At 55.5% G+C, this 15,480-nt stretch overlaps 1 protein-coding gene across 1 annotated transcript; it reads right to left on the reverse strand.

Moving 5' to 3' along the window:
• Nucleotides 1-1,292: 1,292 nt before the first annotated feature.
• GDF10 (growth differentiation factor 10) lies at nt 1,293-12,881 on the reverse strand. The gene is made up of 3 exons (XM_069461058.1): nt 12,569-12,881; nt 3,248-4,176; nt 1,293-1,484 (listed from the first exon to the last, which is right to left on the reverse strand). Exons 1-3 carry the CDS (start codon nt 12,879-12,881, stop codon nt 1,293-1,295), a joined length of 1,434 nt encoding a protein of 477 aa, XP_069317159.1.
• Nucleotides 12,882-15,480: the final 2,599 nt, after the last annotated feature.

Below are 15,480 nucleotides of genomic sequence, written 5' to 3' on the forward strand. Positions count from 1 at the left end.
GCTCAGGCACTAACTCTATGGGAATAAGGAAGCCATGGGGGGTCAGCTATTCGGGGACCTTTCTACACAGGACAAGCAGATGCAGGAGACCGTGTAGATCATCCAGTCCCTCAGGAGAGACCCCTGACTGCTTATATTGAATCTCGTCCTGCTCAAATTACCCCAAGTAAAAGACCTCTGACCGGGCAGCCACAGACAACCCTTTCAAAGTCTCAGACACCGCCAACGGATGGACGGCCCCTGCGGCCAGGGATGTGAGGGAACTCCAGGAGGCCACTGTGCCTGCCGGGGGCCCTGTCCAGTCTCACCAAATCCCCCAGGTTGGGGATTTGCAGGAAACAGTGGGTGGGGCAGGACCCTGGAAAGCACAGGAGCCTCTGGGTTTTTGGAGCTTGAGAAACACGTAGAGAATATGGAGCTGGCCAGGGGGAGGGGTCCTCCAAGGACCCTAAAGGTGTCCCCAGCAGCCACCCAGGTGCTATACTTACAGATGGGGAGTGAGCGATATTTTGGAGTGGGTGACATTCAGTTTTTCAAGATACCACTGTACCTTTAATTTATTAGCTTTCCATAAAAACACATAACACACACAATCTACAGTATAGAAAGTATAATTTACAAAAATATAAAATCTTGGTTACTTTTTAGTATTCCAACATATTACTGTATCTGTTATTCCAATATGCACGCCCAAACACCCACACTTACTCAGCATGATTACCTCTGTGGGGAGTCGTGGCAACTCCCTCCTTTTTTGTTGTTATTTTAAAATAAAATATATGTTAAGAAAAAGAAACCAACATGGGTTACATGTGCATACTGTATGTATAAAGCTTTTGCAGTAGAGTTTGGAAGAAAACATCCATTTATACCTTTAATTCTTTCAGGGTGACTATGTGGCCCAAAGTGTTTAAACTGAGCATTAAACAGAGGTTCTTCCCATGTGAAAGGGGCGCAGGCCCTGAGATTTGTACAGCCTTCTTCCTCGATTATGAGATGATGATCGCATCTGGCCAACACTGGACACGTTCTGTTTTCAGGCCTTGAGGACGGTGGGTATTGTGGGTACGAACAACGGGCAACCTTCAGGCCAGGGCTAATTCCCAGATTCCTGAAAGACCCCAGAATGATGCTCCAGTGGGCAGATCTTCCTGGGCCCCAGTGGCGTTGCCTGTGCTCTCTAGAGCCCTGTGTGTGCAGCTGCGGCCCTCCTCGTGTCCCGGTTCCACAGGGCTATGAGGACACGGCCCTGCTGGGGTCGGATGGAGGCTTCCTTCCGCCCTGGAGCTGTCTTATCGGCAGGCACAGGTCTCCACGGACATGTTGGGATACACCTTCAGAACCACGTTCCGGTTCTCATCCAGGAAAAGGACCCCAAGGGAGTTCATCTTGTCAGGGACACAGCAAGGCTCTGGGATTCCAGGGACAATGCCCACAGCCCTGACAATACTCTGGATGGTGGCATGGTTGGATGGGCGGACGACCTGCAAGGCAGGAGAGGAACAGGGTCACCTCAGCGTTCTGCCCTCACCCACCCACCTGTGCTGTCCTTCCGGCCCCAGGCCATGCCGCACCACTGCTGTTCCTTGACCGAGACCACGGAAAAGGCGCCAACCTAGAATAAAGGCGAGATCCAGGGCTGGGCACACGTTTCCTCTGCAATCAGCCACAGGCTGAGCCGCAGGCTGAGTTCTGCAAGAGCCCCCAGGCCTTCCTGTCCTTCTGGCCTCCCTGAGGGATGTCACATCCCCTACACAGCACTGGCCACTTGGGGGCGCTTGAGTGCCACACATCCCCAAGGAGCACCAGGAACAGGGCAGAAACTGTGCAGAGAAAGCCGAGGGAGGGACCCAGCTAGAGCTGCCTACAGTCTGAGGAGTCAGGAATTCTTCCCGTGTCATGGTATTCTTGTCACTGAAGGGGCCAGTATGATGGCTGGGAACCGACATTCCCCCTGTGCTACTTTACCTGCATCAGCCCACGCCGTCATCTTGCCAGCTTTACAGGGTGGTTATTACCTGCATTTTACTGGTAAAGACACTGAGGCTTAAAATGACTAAGCAACTTGACCAAGACCCTCAGTTAGAAAGCGGCGTGGCTCGGAAACCGTGCCCACGTCTGACAAGATGAACCGCTTCAGCTCACCGCCAGCCAGAGAGAGAGAGTTCAGTGTAGTACAGTCGACGAGGAAGCCCTTGCGTGTTGGGAGGCAGGGAGGAGAGAAGGGCAGGGACACTTGCACTTGTGGGGTTCTGGCTGGTGTCCTAGGAGGTGGGGAGGCCGCCAGCAGGGCTGATAAGGTGAGTGCCAGGTCAGCCAGCTGCAAGCCTGCAGAGTCCCGGCACTGCATTGGCCCAGGCTGGGGGCCCCTCCCAGCAGACTGTCTCTGTCAGGCACCGCCCTTCCTTTCTCCTGCACAGACTCAGCTTTGCGGAGAAGACCCTTAACTCCCAAACAGGTCCATGCAGCTCCACATCTGGGTCTGGACTTTCCCAGCGGACTGATTTATACATTCAAATTGGGTTTATGCACTGACTTCCTTTCTTGGAGGGGAAGGCATCACCTGGATTCAGCAGAGTAACTAAGCAGGAGGAAAACTGTGCCCTGGGTGCCGAGGGTCGACATCTTGGGGAGCCAGCCCACTGCAGTGCAGGCCCCAGGAAGAGGCATGGATGTGGCACAGCCCTGCCTCCAGGGAAGGTGAGAACCTGATGGCCCTGGGACAGCAAAATGGATAAGACGGTCCAGTGCTGTGTGCCTTGCAGGCTGCTGTGCACAGTGAGAGCCGGCTAGTTGCCCTGTGGGTTCCTGCCCTGAGCTGGGGGGAGGAGGAAACCCACACTGGGAAAGCCACCTAGGCTACCACCATGCTGGTCACAGACACCCAACCCCTGGGGCCAAGGCCAGGAACAGAAATGACAGCCTTGGTCAGGATTCGGCTTCTGGGACCAGCCCTGTCCACAGGGGCAGCATCTGCCTAGTGGTTAGGCTGTGTGGGGATGCAGGTTTAAAGAGGCGGAGACAAAAAGCACAGCCAAACCCAACAGCTCTGTGGGCTTTATCTACCCAAGGAGCCACTTGGCCCCTGTGCTCTGTCGGGGACAGATGGAAGGTGTTGTTATCCCCAGTTTACAGATGAGGAAACAAGTCTCACGGGCTGAGGGACTTGCCAACAACAGCAGAGCTGGGAGTCCGACAACGGGCAGAGCACAGCGGTGCGACTCGCGCGCACCCACGCACACCCTACCTTGGGCATGGGGAACTCGCAGGCGCCCGCGCAGTAGTAGGCGTCGAAGGATTTGGGCGAGATGATCCACTCGTTCCAGCCGATGTCCGCGAAGTCCACCTTCAGGTACCTCCGGGAGCACACCCTCGGCTCGTCCCACTGCTTCCTCCGGGCTTTCTGCATCGTCTTCTCGTCGAAGTGCAGCACCTGCGAGGAGGCCATGAACACGTCCTGGCCCTTCCTCCTGCGGTCCTTCCGGCCGGGCCGGGGCTTCAGCGCCCGGAAGGGGCCGGGCCACAGCTCGTGCTTGTGGTAGTGCTGCGTGTGGGGCGCGCGCGCCGGCCTCTCGTCCAGCCCCGGCAGCTCGTTGTCCTGCAGCGGCCCGGTGGCCTGCGCGGCCCGGCGCACGCGGGGGTCTGCCGAGCTGTTGGGGGCTGCGCGCGGCTCGGGCTCTCCAGGCGGGAAGGGGTCGTATCTCTGCAGCGTCACCGCCACGCTGTTGGGCTCCGAGATGGCCAGGTCGTTGGCGTAGACGAGGATGTAGGGCGCGTGGGGCCCGGGCCTGGGCACCCCCGGGTCCTTCTCCCCGGCGTCCAGCTGGGCGGAGAGGAGCAGCTCGCCGTCCCGACGGGCCGCCTTGACGATGGGGGAGATGTCCTTGGCCTGCCACAGGGCGCGGGAAGGCGGCGCCAGGGCCATGGCCCCGCGGAGCAGCCCCTGCGTGGCCGTGTTCTGCGACAGGCTGCGGAAGAGCAGGTGCTGGCGCGCCGGCGGCCCGGGGAGCAGCGGGCGGCACGAAGCGTTCTTAGCCCGCGGCTTGCACAGCCCCTCCCGCGCTCGGGGCCACCTCGGCGGCTCCGAGTAGAAGTGGAAGGTGGCCGTGAGGATCATTTCCGAGTCCTGCATGGAAGTCAGGTTGAAGAAATACACGGCCTTCTGGTCGACCACTTCTGCGAGGGAAGGACAGACCACAGCCGGTTAGGTTCTCCCCTGGACGGTCCCCGTGCACGCGAGGTCTCCTACCCGGCCCAGGAGCGGGAGCAACGCCCACTGCACAAGGGCTCCAGGCGCCTTCCGCCTTGGCTTTCCCCATCCGCTGCAATCCTCCTATTAAACCGATGAGGGCGCCCTTTGCAATTCTCGATGAACAGCTGAGGACTTGCGGTCAGAGAGGTTGGGAACTGCCAGTGTCTCATTGCAAAAAAATGAAAGGGGAGGGAAAGGGGAAGGGGAAGGGGAGAGGAAAAGAAAAAGTAGCAGACAGGGTGGGCGCGCAGGCCTGCTGGACCCTAAAGCCCCTGTTTCCTCCTCCTGCACTCTACTGCCTCCCAATGAGCAAATGTCACTGACACCTCCCTAAGTGCTCAGGATGGTTTGGGTTGGATCCAAGCCCCATGTCAAGGCAGCCTCTCCTGTATTTGCACAGCCCTCGATTTTATGCAATGAGTTTTTAAATGCAATCATTAAATGCAATTTACATCAAATGTGACCATTCTTCCAAATGAGGTGAAATGAGTCGACCCCCATCCCATTTTTTACTGCATTCTGAGCACCTTCTAAGGGAAACTGGGGTTCAAAGTACGGCCATTTGGGCATCTTTGCTCCTGGTCCTGTTCTTTGCTCTGTCCAAGGGCTTTAAGATTGTTTGACAAAGAAAGAGCAATGTCAGGACTGCACAAGGTCACTGGACAAAATGTCCAAGGTGCAGGTCGCTCTCTAGAGGCCTGAACCACAGTAAGGAGCAGGTCACCTCAACCCTCACTTCTGTAGCTTGGCTTCTGGCATGAGAATGCGTCAGCCCCTGCTTCCCCAGAGTTGCTGACCACCCCTTCCTTGTTGCCTGGTTCCACTAGGTGATCTCTAAGGGCCCCAGGGCAGCACAGCCTCCTCTGCAGTGCCAGGAAGCTGCCCCAGCCCTGGCAGCAGCATGAGCTCTCTCCAAAATTGCCAAGTCTGTAGGATTAGGAGGGGAGGAAGGTCTTTCCTGGTGCCTCCCTGGGACGCTGCACACTAGCAAGAGACCAGAGCCACTGGGGTTGGCCTTCTCCCTCCCTCTGCTGGGCAAAGCCCAGAGAGGAACAGAGGTCTGAAGCCCACAGGACTTGTGGGGACACTAGGCTCTCTAAGGGGTATGGGTTGGGGTCATATCTCTCTGACACCAGTATCCACATGATCAGCTGCAATTTTTTTAACCCAAATCTTCAGTCTAATATTCTTTGTTTCTATTGGGAAGAAACATAATTCAATTGGAGATTTTCACATATTCTTAAAGGACTATGAGAGGGAGGAAGGAAGAGAGAGAAGTATGTCTGTGCAGGGCCTGAGCAATAAATGCCAGTCAAGGCTTAGGTGACACTCTGAAGACATTACCTTATCTAATCCTGGCAACAAACCCACCAGTACAGTGTCATGGGCCCTCACCTGCCTGACACATAAGAAGCAGCACACGGTCTTAGTGCACATTTAAACTTGGCCTCCCCAAGCACTGTGGCCTTGAGTGCATGACCTTGAGTCCCACATTTTAACTAGCACCCCATGAGATTGTAGCCCTCAGGGAAGTTTGGGAAGCCCCAGCAATTGACAGCTCACTCAGGTGGCTGTGACTGTGTACCTGTAGCATCCAGGGTTGACCTGTGGGTAGGGTGAAAGTTCACCAACAATGCAACACTCACCCCCCCAAGCTAGAAAATGCCCTAGCAACCAAGCTCCCAGGGCCTAGTGGGACCACACCATGCTCTGAGCCTTGCTTTCCTCATCTACTTCACAGGGACAACAGACTCCATCTCACATGACTGTTTGGAGAGGAAATAGTATATGTAAAGTTCCAGGCACAAAGGAGGTGCCCCCAAATGTGCTTCCCTGCCACTTGCATCTAAAGAACTGAGGCCAGCAGAGCAAGCTCCTCCTATACCAACTCAGGTGCCTTCCACGCACCCATCCAAATATCTGAGCTGTGACCCAGCTAACATGGCAGACACGTTTTTCTTTTATCTGGTTCCAGTCTTGACTCCTCGCTTATTCTGCTAACAGATTCTGAGTGGGGTGGAACCTTAGAGGACGTGCAAAAGGAGGCCTACCTCACTGTAGCTCGAATGCCTCTGGCCAGAGGCGCTCACCCCTCCCGGGGCAGCCTGCTCTGGGAAGACCCTTCCTGCTGGGAACTGGGTAGGTGGAGATGGGTCACCCCCACCCCAGCATACAAGGAGCCAAGGCTGGCCTGTCTGGACGTGCCTGCACACATAGTGCAGGGGCTCCAGGCCGTGGCTCAGAGAAAAGGCATCAACCTGAAGTCTCTCTGTATAGAAGAGCCCAGCCCACAAAAGAGGAGTCCCATAGAGAAGTCCCTATTTCCCATGAAGTGTGCTGGTGCCCTGTGGCTAGTGTCTCCTGAGGGAGCTTTCACCTCTCTCCTCTCTCCCTCCCTCCCTTTCTTCTCCTCTGTTTTCTTCCTCTTCCCCCTTTCTATTGCCCTCTTTTCCTTCCTTCCCTTTCTCCCTTTTCACAACAAACATTTGCAAAACTCCTACTCAGGGCTAAGTGTCAGGCTGACCGGGGTCGTGGTAAAGGGGGTGGAAGGTGCCCTGGCGGAGCTCTGCCCAGTGGGGAGGCAGCCTGGCACTGGTGCAGCGTCCCTCACGGCACAGTTTCACAGAGCACTGTCCAAGTGTGGCCCCTGGTATGCGGGGTGCATTCAACCATGGTTCACCCTTGGCTCAGAGCCCTCTACTGCCCCCAAATAAAACTCCACCCCTTGCCAAGGCCCTCCTTGGTCTGGCCTGCCCATCTCTCCAACTTCAGCTCCTACCCCCACCCCGATGCCTCTGCCTTGTCACACTGGCCCTTGTGTCCTTCCCCTGTGTGGCTTCTGTATTGAGGCTCAGCCTCACTGCTCTGTCTGCCTTCACAAGCTCCACCTCCAGGTACCACCAGGCCCTCCCTCAGGTCTCTGCACAAACGGGCCTCCAGCAACGGGTCGCCTGGCTGTTGTGGCTGGAGGAGCAGCCCCCGCACTTGGCCTCTGCTGCCTTTGCCCTCACGGCACCTCCTGCCATCCTGGTGAGGATGGATGTGTTTATTGCTCATCTTCCCCCAGAGCACAAACCCCAAGAGGACGGGGCCGCGTTTTGTTCCCTGCTGCATCCCTAGACCCTAGCACAAGGCCTGGGTAACAGCTGGTGCTCAGAGATACCCACTGAATGATGGGCTCTTGTTGTAAACCTGCCCAAGCAGGGACAGGGGAAGAGTGGGGTCTGTTGCTTCAGTTAACACAGGGGGGTTCCTGGCCCTCTGCCCTGGCGCGGAATAACCGCATCCTTAAAAAGTCCAGAAAGCCTCATTCTTTGGAAAGAAATAGCTGGCGATGCAAATCCAACTGAAGACACTGGGTGGCCGGATCGTTTGCCACTGACTTCCCCTGGAGCCTTGGTGTTTTCATTTTTCAGTAGGAATAATATTGTTCCTCGGAACAGAACTACTTACAGTGTTCTGAGCACCAAGCGTACGTGCTTGGCCCTGCACTGAGTGTTCCTGGGTCACTCATTCTGTGGGTGAAGAGCTGGAGATTCAGAGAGGGTATATAACTTGTCTACAGTCACACAGCTGGCAAGGGGCAGAGCCAGGTGTGTCTGACCCCAGGCCACACCCCTTGCCCCCCAGGTGCTCTGGATATGACCGTGATCTGCCGAAGAGCGAATGGACAAAGATCACGTGCTGTGTACTGCAACATGCATGTCAAACCCAGCCATTAGCGGGATGTTTTTCAGTTCTGACTCTCTAAGAAGGAAGAAACTGACTTAATTTAGGCAAGTTGATCTCTCTGTGGATCTTGGAAATTCTCAGAGCTGTGACCAGGACCACTTTGCTGCACACTCAGCCTCCTTCCTAGGGCAGGGGAGGTGGCACTGGGGAGGGGCCTCCTGGCCCAGTGGTCCCTCCAGGCTCGCTGCTGGCAAACCCTCAGGCCAAGAGTAGCCCCTCACACAGATGCAGAATGCAAGGCACCTGCAGGTTCGTCCCCTCATCCATTGCCCCTGAAACTGCCATCAGGCTGGCCAGAGTGAGAGTGCCGAGTGAGGGCAGAGTGGAGATGAAGCACCACCAGAAGCCACAGGAAGGAAGAGCGTCACCGGCCAGCGATGCTGCGGAGAAAGGCAGGGGACTAGCAGGTGCTGAGCATCTGTTTCCACGCAGGCTTCAGGGATGGGGTTTAACTCCTGTTTGCACCACTTACTAGCTATAGGGCCTCAGGAAAGTCCTGGAACTGCTCTGTGCCTCAGTTTCCTTGCCTGTAAATTAGGCAGAGTAGTTGCACGCACCTCCTAAAGTAGTTGTGAGATCAGCTCTGCAGAGCTCACTCAGCACAGTGCCAGGCACCCAGCCGGAGCTCAGAGCAGCTGGCCCCGTGCAGGTGGCCTCAGGAGCTACAGCCACCCTCAGGACAGCATAGCTTGCCCCACCCTGCAACTCCTTCTCAGTGGGAGGCCTGATACCCTCCAGCAGGAGCCTGAGAACTGCCTTCTCTCTTCCCCTCCTTCCCCTCCTGCTTCTAACCAATCTCCAGTCCCTGTTGGCTCTGCGTCCTGTGTGTGCACAACCACCCTGAACTCAGCATCCCCACCCCCACCCCATTCCCATCTTCAGGGCCTGGCCTCAACCACACCAGTGACCCCAGAATTCTGTCACCCTTACGTCACCCATGTGCCTTAGAAGCAAATCACGTATTAGAGGTGGAGGTTCTTTACCTTGACCTCTGCTATGGAAAGAGCCTCTGCAGATCAGCAGGAAAAAGACAAGGACCCCCACGGGAAGAAGCAGTTTCCACAGGAAAAACTGCAAATGGCCAACAGGCATGAAACACAGTTCAGACAACCAGTAATGAAAACAGGTAATTTCAAATGGGAATACCTGCATGTTTCACCTGCATGTTGAAAATATGATCCCATGAGAGTAAAAACATTGGAAACACATATATATCCCCGTCTCCTCTCTCCCCTCCCTTTCTCCCTCTCCTCTCTCTCCCGACTCCTCCGTGCTCACATACTTTACATGGCCTACTGCACACTCAGGATTCTCATGGCCGGCTCTTGATGGCCTGGCTGCCACCTACTTGTCCAGCTCCCCCTCCTCCCTCTCTCTCTCCTCACAGTATTTCCTCATTTAAACCAAACTCCTCGCAGTCCCGGTACACAGTGCACGGCTTCACTGCTACACCTGGCTAAGCACCACCTGCCCTTGGAAGTGGGCTGGGCCTGGGCTGCTCTGCAAAGGCTTCCCTGGCCCCTCCTGCAGACCTCGCCCCTGCCTTGCTCCTCCCCGCCCCACCACTGCCCTATTCTCCTGCTTACTTCCACCTGCCCTGCCAGCTCCGAAGCTTTTCTGGGAAGGGCCAATACTCTATGCATCTTTGTGTCCTCTGAGCTTATAGCACCTGCCACCAAACCAGGGGCTTAGGAAATATTGGGGAACTGAGGAACTTGACTTTTGGCATTCTTGACAGATGGTATGGAGTACTACTCTCATTCTAGAGGTGAAGAAAACAAGCTCAGTGTATCACACTGGTAGGTGGGGGAGCTTAGATTTAAACACAGGTCATTCAGTGGAGCAGGGGGTGGTCCAACCTTAACCCTTAGGGCCAAGCTCAAAGGTGCTCTCCACTGATGCAGACTTAACAGGGAACAAAGTGCACTTCAGGGAGCAATGAGGGGAGGGAGGACAGGGGTGGCTGGTGTAATTATAGCAAGAGCTAATAAATTGTTGACACTTACATGTGCCAGGAACGGTTTAAGCACTTGACATATCTCAGTTCCCATTAAAAAAAAAAAAAAAATCCTACAAGGAAGGCAGCATTAATAGCCTCATTTTAGAAGTGAAAAAAATTGAGTCATGGACAAGTTTAGTCCCTTGCCCAGATCACAGAATTGGGATTTGGACCTTGCCAATCCAGCTCACAGCCACACTTGCCAGCTGAGCTACACTACTTGGTGGCAGGCAAGTAACACCGTTACTGTGCCAAGGGTGGCAGCGATGCGTGCGTTTGTTGTTGGGGAAGAGGTGCCACCCCACTGAGGCAGCAGAGACCCACCATCATGGAGCAGGCTGCTACTGGTGTGTTCCAGGACCACAGCTGAAGCCTCCCACATTGGTGGCTTCATCCATGAGCTGAGGGTCCATGCCCAAGCTCACACCTCCTCACAGATGGGCCAGTGGATCAGGAAGCAGGCACATCTGAGGGCTGGCAAGGGGCTGGGTATGAAACAGCTTAAATGAATCAAGCGGGAGGCTGAAAAACCAATGTGCCTGGGCCCCCACTCTATGCCAGGCACGAAACCTACATTATCCCATTGCATGCTCACCTCCTCGCTGTGCACACAAGAAAGCTGATGCTCAGAGAGGTAAGGTAACTATGCCACAGCACCCAGCCAGCTGCTAGTGATGCTGGGATTCATGCCCAAGTTTGCCTCAGGGTTCCAAAGAAGAGAGATTTGTCAGACAGCTCCAGACTACCAGAATTCTGATTTCCCAGATTTGTCTGTTCCACACTCCCTCTGGGCTTAGTTCTGATGGAGATGGTGAGGGGTAGGGGTGGCAGTGAGAACAGCAATGGCCTGGCAGACAGGAGGTGCCAACCATTGCCACTGTGAATAATACCTCCCCACCTCAGTTTCCTTGTCTGTAAAATGGGAGTGCTGGATTGAGGTCCTGTCTCCAGGCCCTTTTGGGGACTAATGCCCTGTGCTCCACTATTACTTGTACTACCCATTCTGTGAAAATGCCCCTCCATGCCCGGCTGCAGCACGTGGGTGGGCTCGAGGGATGTGTTCTCCCCTTGCTACAGCAGTGACCTTCCTGGCCTTGCTTCCTCAATTGTAAGGATTCAAGTTTGAGTTAATGGGCAAGCAAGGTCAAGTTTAAACCCATATGAGAGCACAGGGTACTCAGCACTTGCTTTGTACTCCCAGGAGAATAACATGCACCAACACCTAATCTGGCCAGTACTGGGTTCCAAGTTTACACATATTACCTCATTTCACCTTCTCGCCACCCTGCAGGGGAGGAACTTGCATGCCTTGTCCATTTTATAGATGAATGCACTCAAGGCCACATAGCTCTAGTGATTTGCAGAAGGTCATATTAATGCCAGATGATTCCTAAGTGGCTTAATTCAATAATGTTGCTTCAGAAATGGACCCCAGGTGGTGTATAAAAGGTACCAGGGGGATGGAGTTAGACCCGATTGGCCTAGAGTCCAGGGACACTGGCCCAGTGAGTCTGCTCAGTGGAGGATAAGGGGACGGGCCTCCTTGTGGCAGGTGCTCCCCAGTCCACAGTTATGGGAGGCTGAGCTTCCAATTTCTGGCTCTGAGGCTGCAGATGTTACCTCAAGTGACACAGCCGGGGAGCAGCAAGTGACAAATCTGACCCCAGGCTGTCTGGCCCCAAAGTTGGGTTTGTCCTCCTCCCCTCAGGAGGGAAGCGTGCAGACTGAGGGTTTTTCTCCTGATGAATGGCCTCATCCCCCACAGGGCTGCAGGGGACCCCCACCCACATTTTCTGGAACAGCATTCTGCCACCAGGAGTGGTCACTATGACAACCAGGGTCTTCCCACCACCCCTGCGGCCCTGGCTGCACCTCCTCTCTGTCTGCCCAGGGCCTGCAAAGGCTGCAAAGGAGGACAGGCTGCTGAGGCTGGAGCCTGGAAGGTTCTGAGGACAGGGCAGGGAGGGCCTCTGCTCAACTCCAGCCAAGGATCAGGAAAAGCAGGAAGGTGGGGCAAGGACAGGAGAGCGGTGGGGTGCTGTCATTGTCCATGCTTCTGGACCCTTCCTCAGAGCCCTGTGGTCTGAACACTTCAGTCCTCGGTTCCAGGCATGCACAGCCTTCTCAGTCCACTCTGTTCCCGCCACAGAAACCACTAACTGTCCCCAGCTGGAGCTTCATGCTCCCTGCCTGGGCCCACTGCCTGGCACTGCCGTCAGGGCAGCCTTATGTCCACCTGACCATACTGTCCTCATCTGCCAAGTGCCATTACAATTGACCCTGTGACACAGGTATTCCCCCAGCCCATATGCCCTCACCACCCTGTGCTTAGGCCTCTTGGATGGGGTACTGGGTAGTCTGTGACCAGCGAGTGTGGGAGCACCCCAGGGGCCACACTGGGCCACTCTGGTGTCCCCACTGGAGCTTCAGTGCCTGGCATGGAGAGCTGAGGGGATTGTTAGTGAAAGAATGAACGACGAGATGAATCGAAGGAAGAGGGAGAGCAGAGGTTCAGGGTGGGGGTGACGGGCAAGCGAGGAAGGGAGAGAACAAGGAGAAGGGGTCCTTCGGGCACCTCTACTTACCCAGCCGGGCCCTGAAGCTGCGGACCGTGTTGCCCCCTCCCGGTCGCGCGCCCCGCCGGCTGTACTTCTCATAGAGCCTGAGCATGTGGACAGCGACCATGTCCTGGGCGCCAGGGCCCAGCGTGGCGGCCGCGTCCCCCTGGGGTCTCTGGGGGTGCTTGTCCCCCGGGAGGCCGTCGGCGGCCGCGGACTGTGCGGACCAGGCAGGGGCTGTGTGGCTGCCACCCGCGTCCCGGAGCAGCAGCAGAAGCAGCGGCAGCAGCAGCAGTCGAGGCCCCGGTCCCGGGCTGGTCTGAGCGGGGCCACGAGCCATGGCGGGGCGAGGGCGATGGAGGGCAGGAGGCCAGGAGGAGGAGGCAGAGCGCGGGCGCACCGGAGGCTGCGGGCCGACCCGCGGCGGGAGGGCGCGCGGGGAGCCTGGAGAGCTGGGGCGCGGAGCGCTGGGGACCAGGCTCCGTGCGGGGCGAGGGGCGGAGGGGGCGGGCAGCCGGCGCGCGGTCGGTCGGGCAGTCCGGGCCGGAGTCCCCGGCCAGCGGTCACGGCCGTCCGGAGCCGCGCAGAGCCGAGCCGAGCCCGAGCCGGCGCGCTGCCTCGGCGGACTCGCGCGGCGAAACTTTGCAGCCCACTGCGCGCCCGGCCCGCGGGCTCGGGGGGCGGGGCGGGGCGGGGCGGCCGGCGGCGCCCTCGGAGGTACCCGCTGCGCGCCGGACCACTCCGGGCTGCCGCCGACAGGGCCGTCCCTGGCCCGGCTGCGGTGTGCGTGCGCCCGAGTGTGGCGGCGTGCGCGCGCTGGGGTGTGCGCCCGCGAGTGTGGGGGGCGTGGGCGAGCGCGCTCCCCCATACCCTGCCTGGAGCCCGAGCCCCAGCCCCGAGACTGGCTCCTGTGTGGCGCCGCAGCCTGGCTGGGGTGCAAGGGGGCTGGGCGGCAGTTGGAGGGGGGCCTGCCTGCTGGGTTGCCCCTGCAATGGCATGTGATGGCTATGTGGTTGCAAGATGACAGCTCCCCAGTGAGGACCTGAGAGGCGATGTGTGTGAGCCCGGTTGCCTCTGAGTCAGTGGGTGTCCAAATGCAAGCGTGCGGTGAACACAGACCTTCCCTGAGCAGGCTGTGAAAAGAAAGCCTCACCCCAAAGCTCAGTCAACCCAAGGCAACTGGAACAAGATCCTGATTAAATTCAGAATTAGCTGATTAACTGACCCTTTATTTGGCAACAGTGATTCCAGTTGTTGAAGAAACACATCAAAGGTCCTTATTAATCTTTGGACATGTAGCCTTCAGGATTTCAGAAAAAAGACATGCTTTCAATTTGCTTTAAAAACATTTCCAAAGCATCAGAGCAGGCGGAGAGAAAGCAGTGGCTTTCCCAAGAAGGGTTCCCAGTGGAGTGAGGGTGTAGCCAAGTCCCTGGCCACTGCCCCTCAGCTTAACCCTGGGGCAGAGGGTCCTGAACTCTGTCTTGACTCTAGCAGGGTTTCTTCCCTATGGATAGAATTCAGGCGCTCTGTGAGCTTCATGGGGAAAATTACATTTTTATTTTCACTGACTCTTACTAAAACTTAGCATTTCCTAATATAAATACAGGAAACCAGCCATAGTGATGTTAGTGACTTTGTCAACAATGGGCACCATCCACAGATATTTTCCTGTCACACGAGAGTTGGTGCAGATTTTTCAAAGTATAATTTTTGCTCATCACTACTTTGAAATTATAGTGATTGTTAGGTCCTTTCGCTAGTTTGTTAATGAGCTAACAAAAAGGAACATATGTTACTGTGTTGCAAAGTTGTTTTAAAAAATATTTTTGATAACTATTTTAACGTAATTGGCTTCCTTTGTAACCCTGCATGCTTTATTTTATACATTTAGAAACATTCTTTTGAGAAGGGTTCCACAGGCTTTACCAGACTGAAAAAGGGGTCCTAGGCCCACCCCAAAAGTTTAAGAATCTTTGCAAGGGAAGGAAGGGACCTCTTCAAACCCATGCTCTTCCAGAAAGAGTCCCAAATACTGTCTATGCTACATTTCAAAGGACTATTTGCAAACTTGTGAACACGGTGTTCTCTTTACTTGGTAAGTTTGGGCTCTGTGAGCCAAAATAGTTACTTTTCTTGGAGGGCTCACAATGCAATAATTGAAAAATTGCTGGAAAAAGCTTCTGTTGATGTGTAAAACACAACCCATTTGTAATTTTTCAAAATCTTGCAGTGTCAAATTAGAGGCCATCCCATTAAAAGCCTCTGAACCTTAGGCCTGTAGCTTTTGGAAAACCGGAGAGAAGCATTTTATTTATTTTGAAAATTAGCTCTCATTGCATTTAACTTCCTATTAGTATAGATCCCGTTTGTTCTGTGAACTGGTTTTCAGAACTGGTTTGCCTAAAGGTGAGATGATCAAGTTGCAGCCGGGGGTTGATGAGTCTCTCCTTAAAAGTGATCCGGACCATATTTTACTGCTCCCTCCCCCCACTCCCACCCCCACTTCCCTCCTTCTCCATGTGCCCCTTACTTCCCCTCTGCCCCCCTCTCCCCTTCTCCCCGAGAATGCCTCTGACCTGCACCGGCTGGGGGTAACCTCTGCTCATGGGTAGTTTTGTCTCTGCTGGGGCCGTACACAATCGAGGCCTGTGAAAAGGAGGGTGAGTCCACAGGAGGCCCACACAAGCTGGGCTATTCGGATCCGTGTCCATTAAAGCCTTCTGGCTCTCCTTAACTCATTCCCGCTCCATTCAAGCCAGCCTGAGGGTCAGGCTTTAGCCGGCACTAAAACCTGTAGGGTACAGATTCTCTGACATTGTTGGGAAGGAATTAAGGCGTCAGCCAGGGACGGCTAATATTTCTTCCCTCATTTTATTGCCGAACAGCGGGACTGTAAAGTCTTGAACACGAGCACTGTGGCCCCCTTTCGTGTAGCC

Source organism: Eulemur rufifrons, chromosome 28 (assembly GCF_041146395.1).
Source record: "Eulemur rufifrons isolate Redbay chromosome 28, OSU_ERuf_1, whole genome shotgun sequence".
Taxonomy (NCBI): Eukaryota; Metazoa; Chordata; class Mammalia; order Primates; family Lemuridae; genus Eulemur; species Eulemur rufifrons.

Excerpts from the sequence above, each read along its gene's own strand:
- GDF10 (XM_069461058.1), bottom strand. The coding sequence starts at position 12,881 with ATGGCTCGTGGCCCCGCTCAGACCAGCCCGGGACCGGGGCCTCGACTG. Across the intron at positions 4,177-12,568 it reads CAGCTTCAGGGCCCGGCTGG|AAGTGGTCGACCAGAAGGCC; the intron begins GTAAGTAGAGGT and ends CTTCCCTCGCAG. Across the intron at positions 1,485-3,247 it reads GCGAGTTCCCCATGCCCAAG|GTCGTCCGCCCATCCAACCA; the intron begins GTAGGGTGTGCG and ends CCTGCCTTGCAG.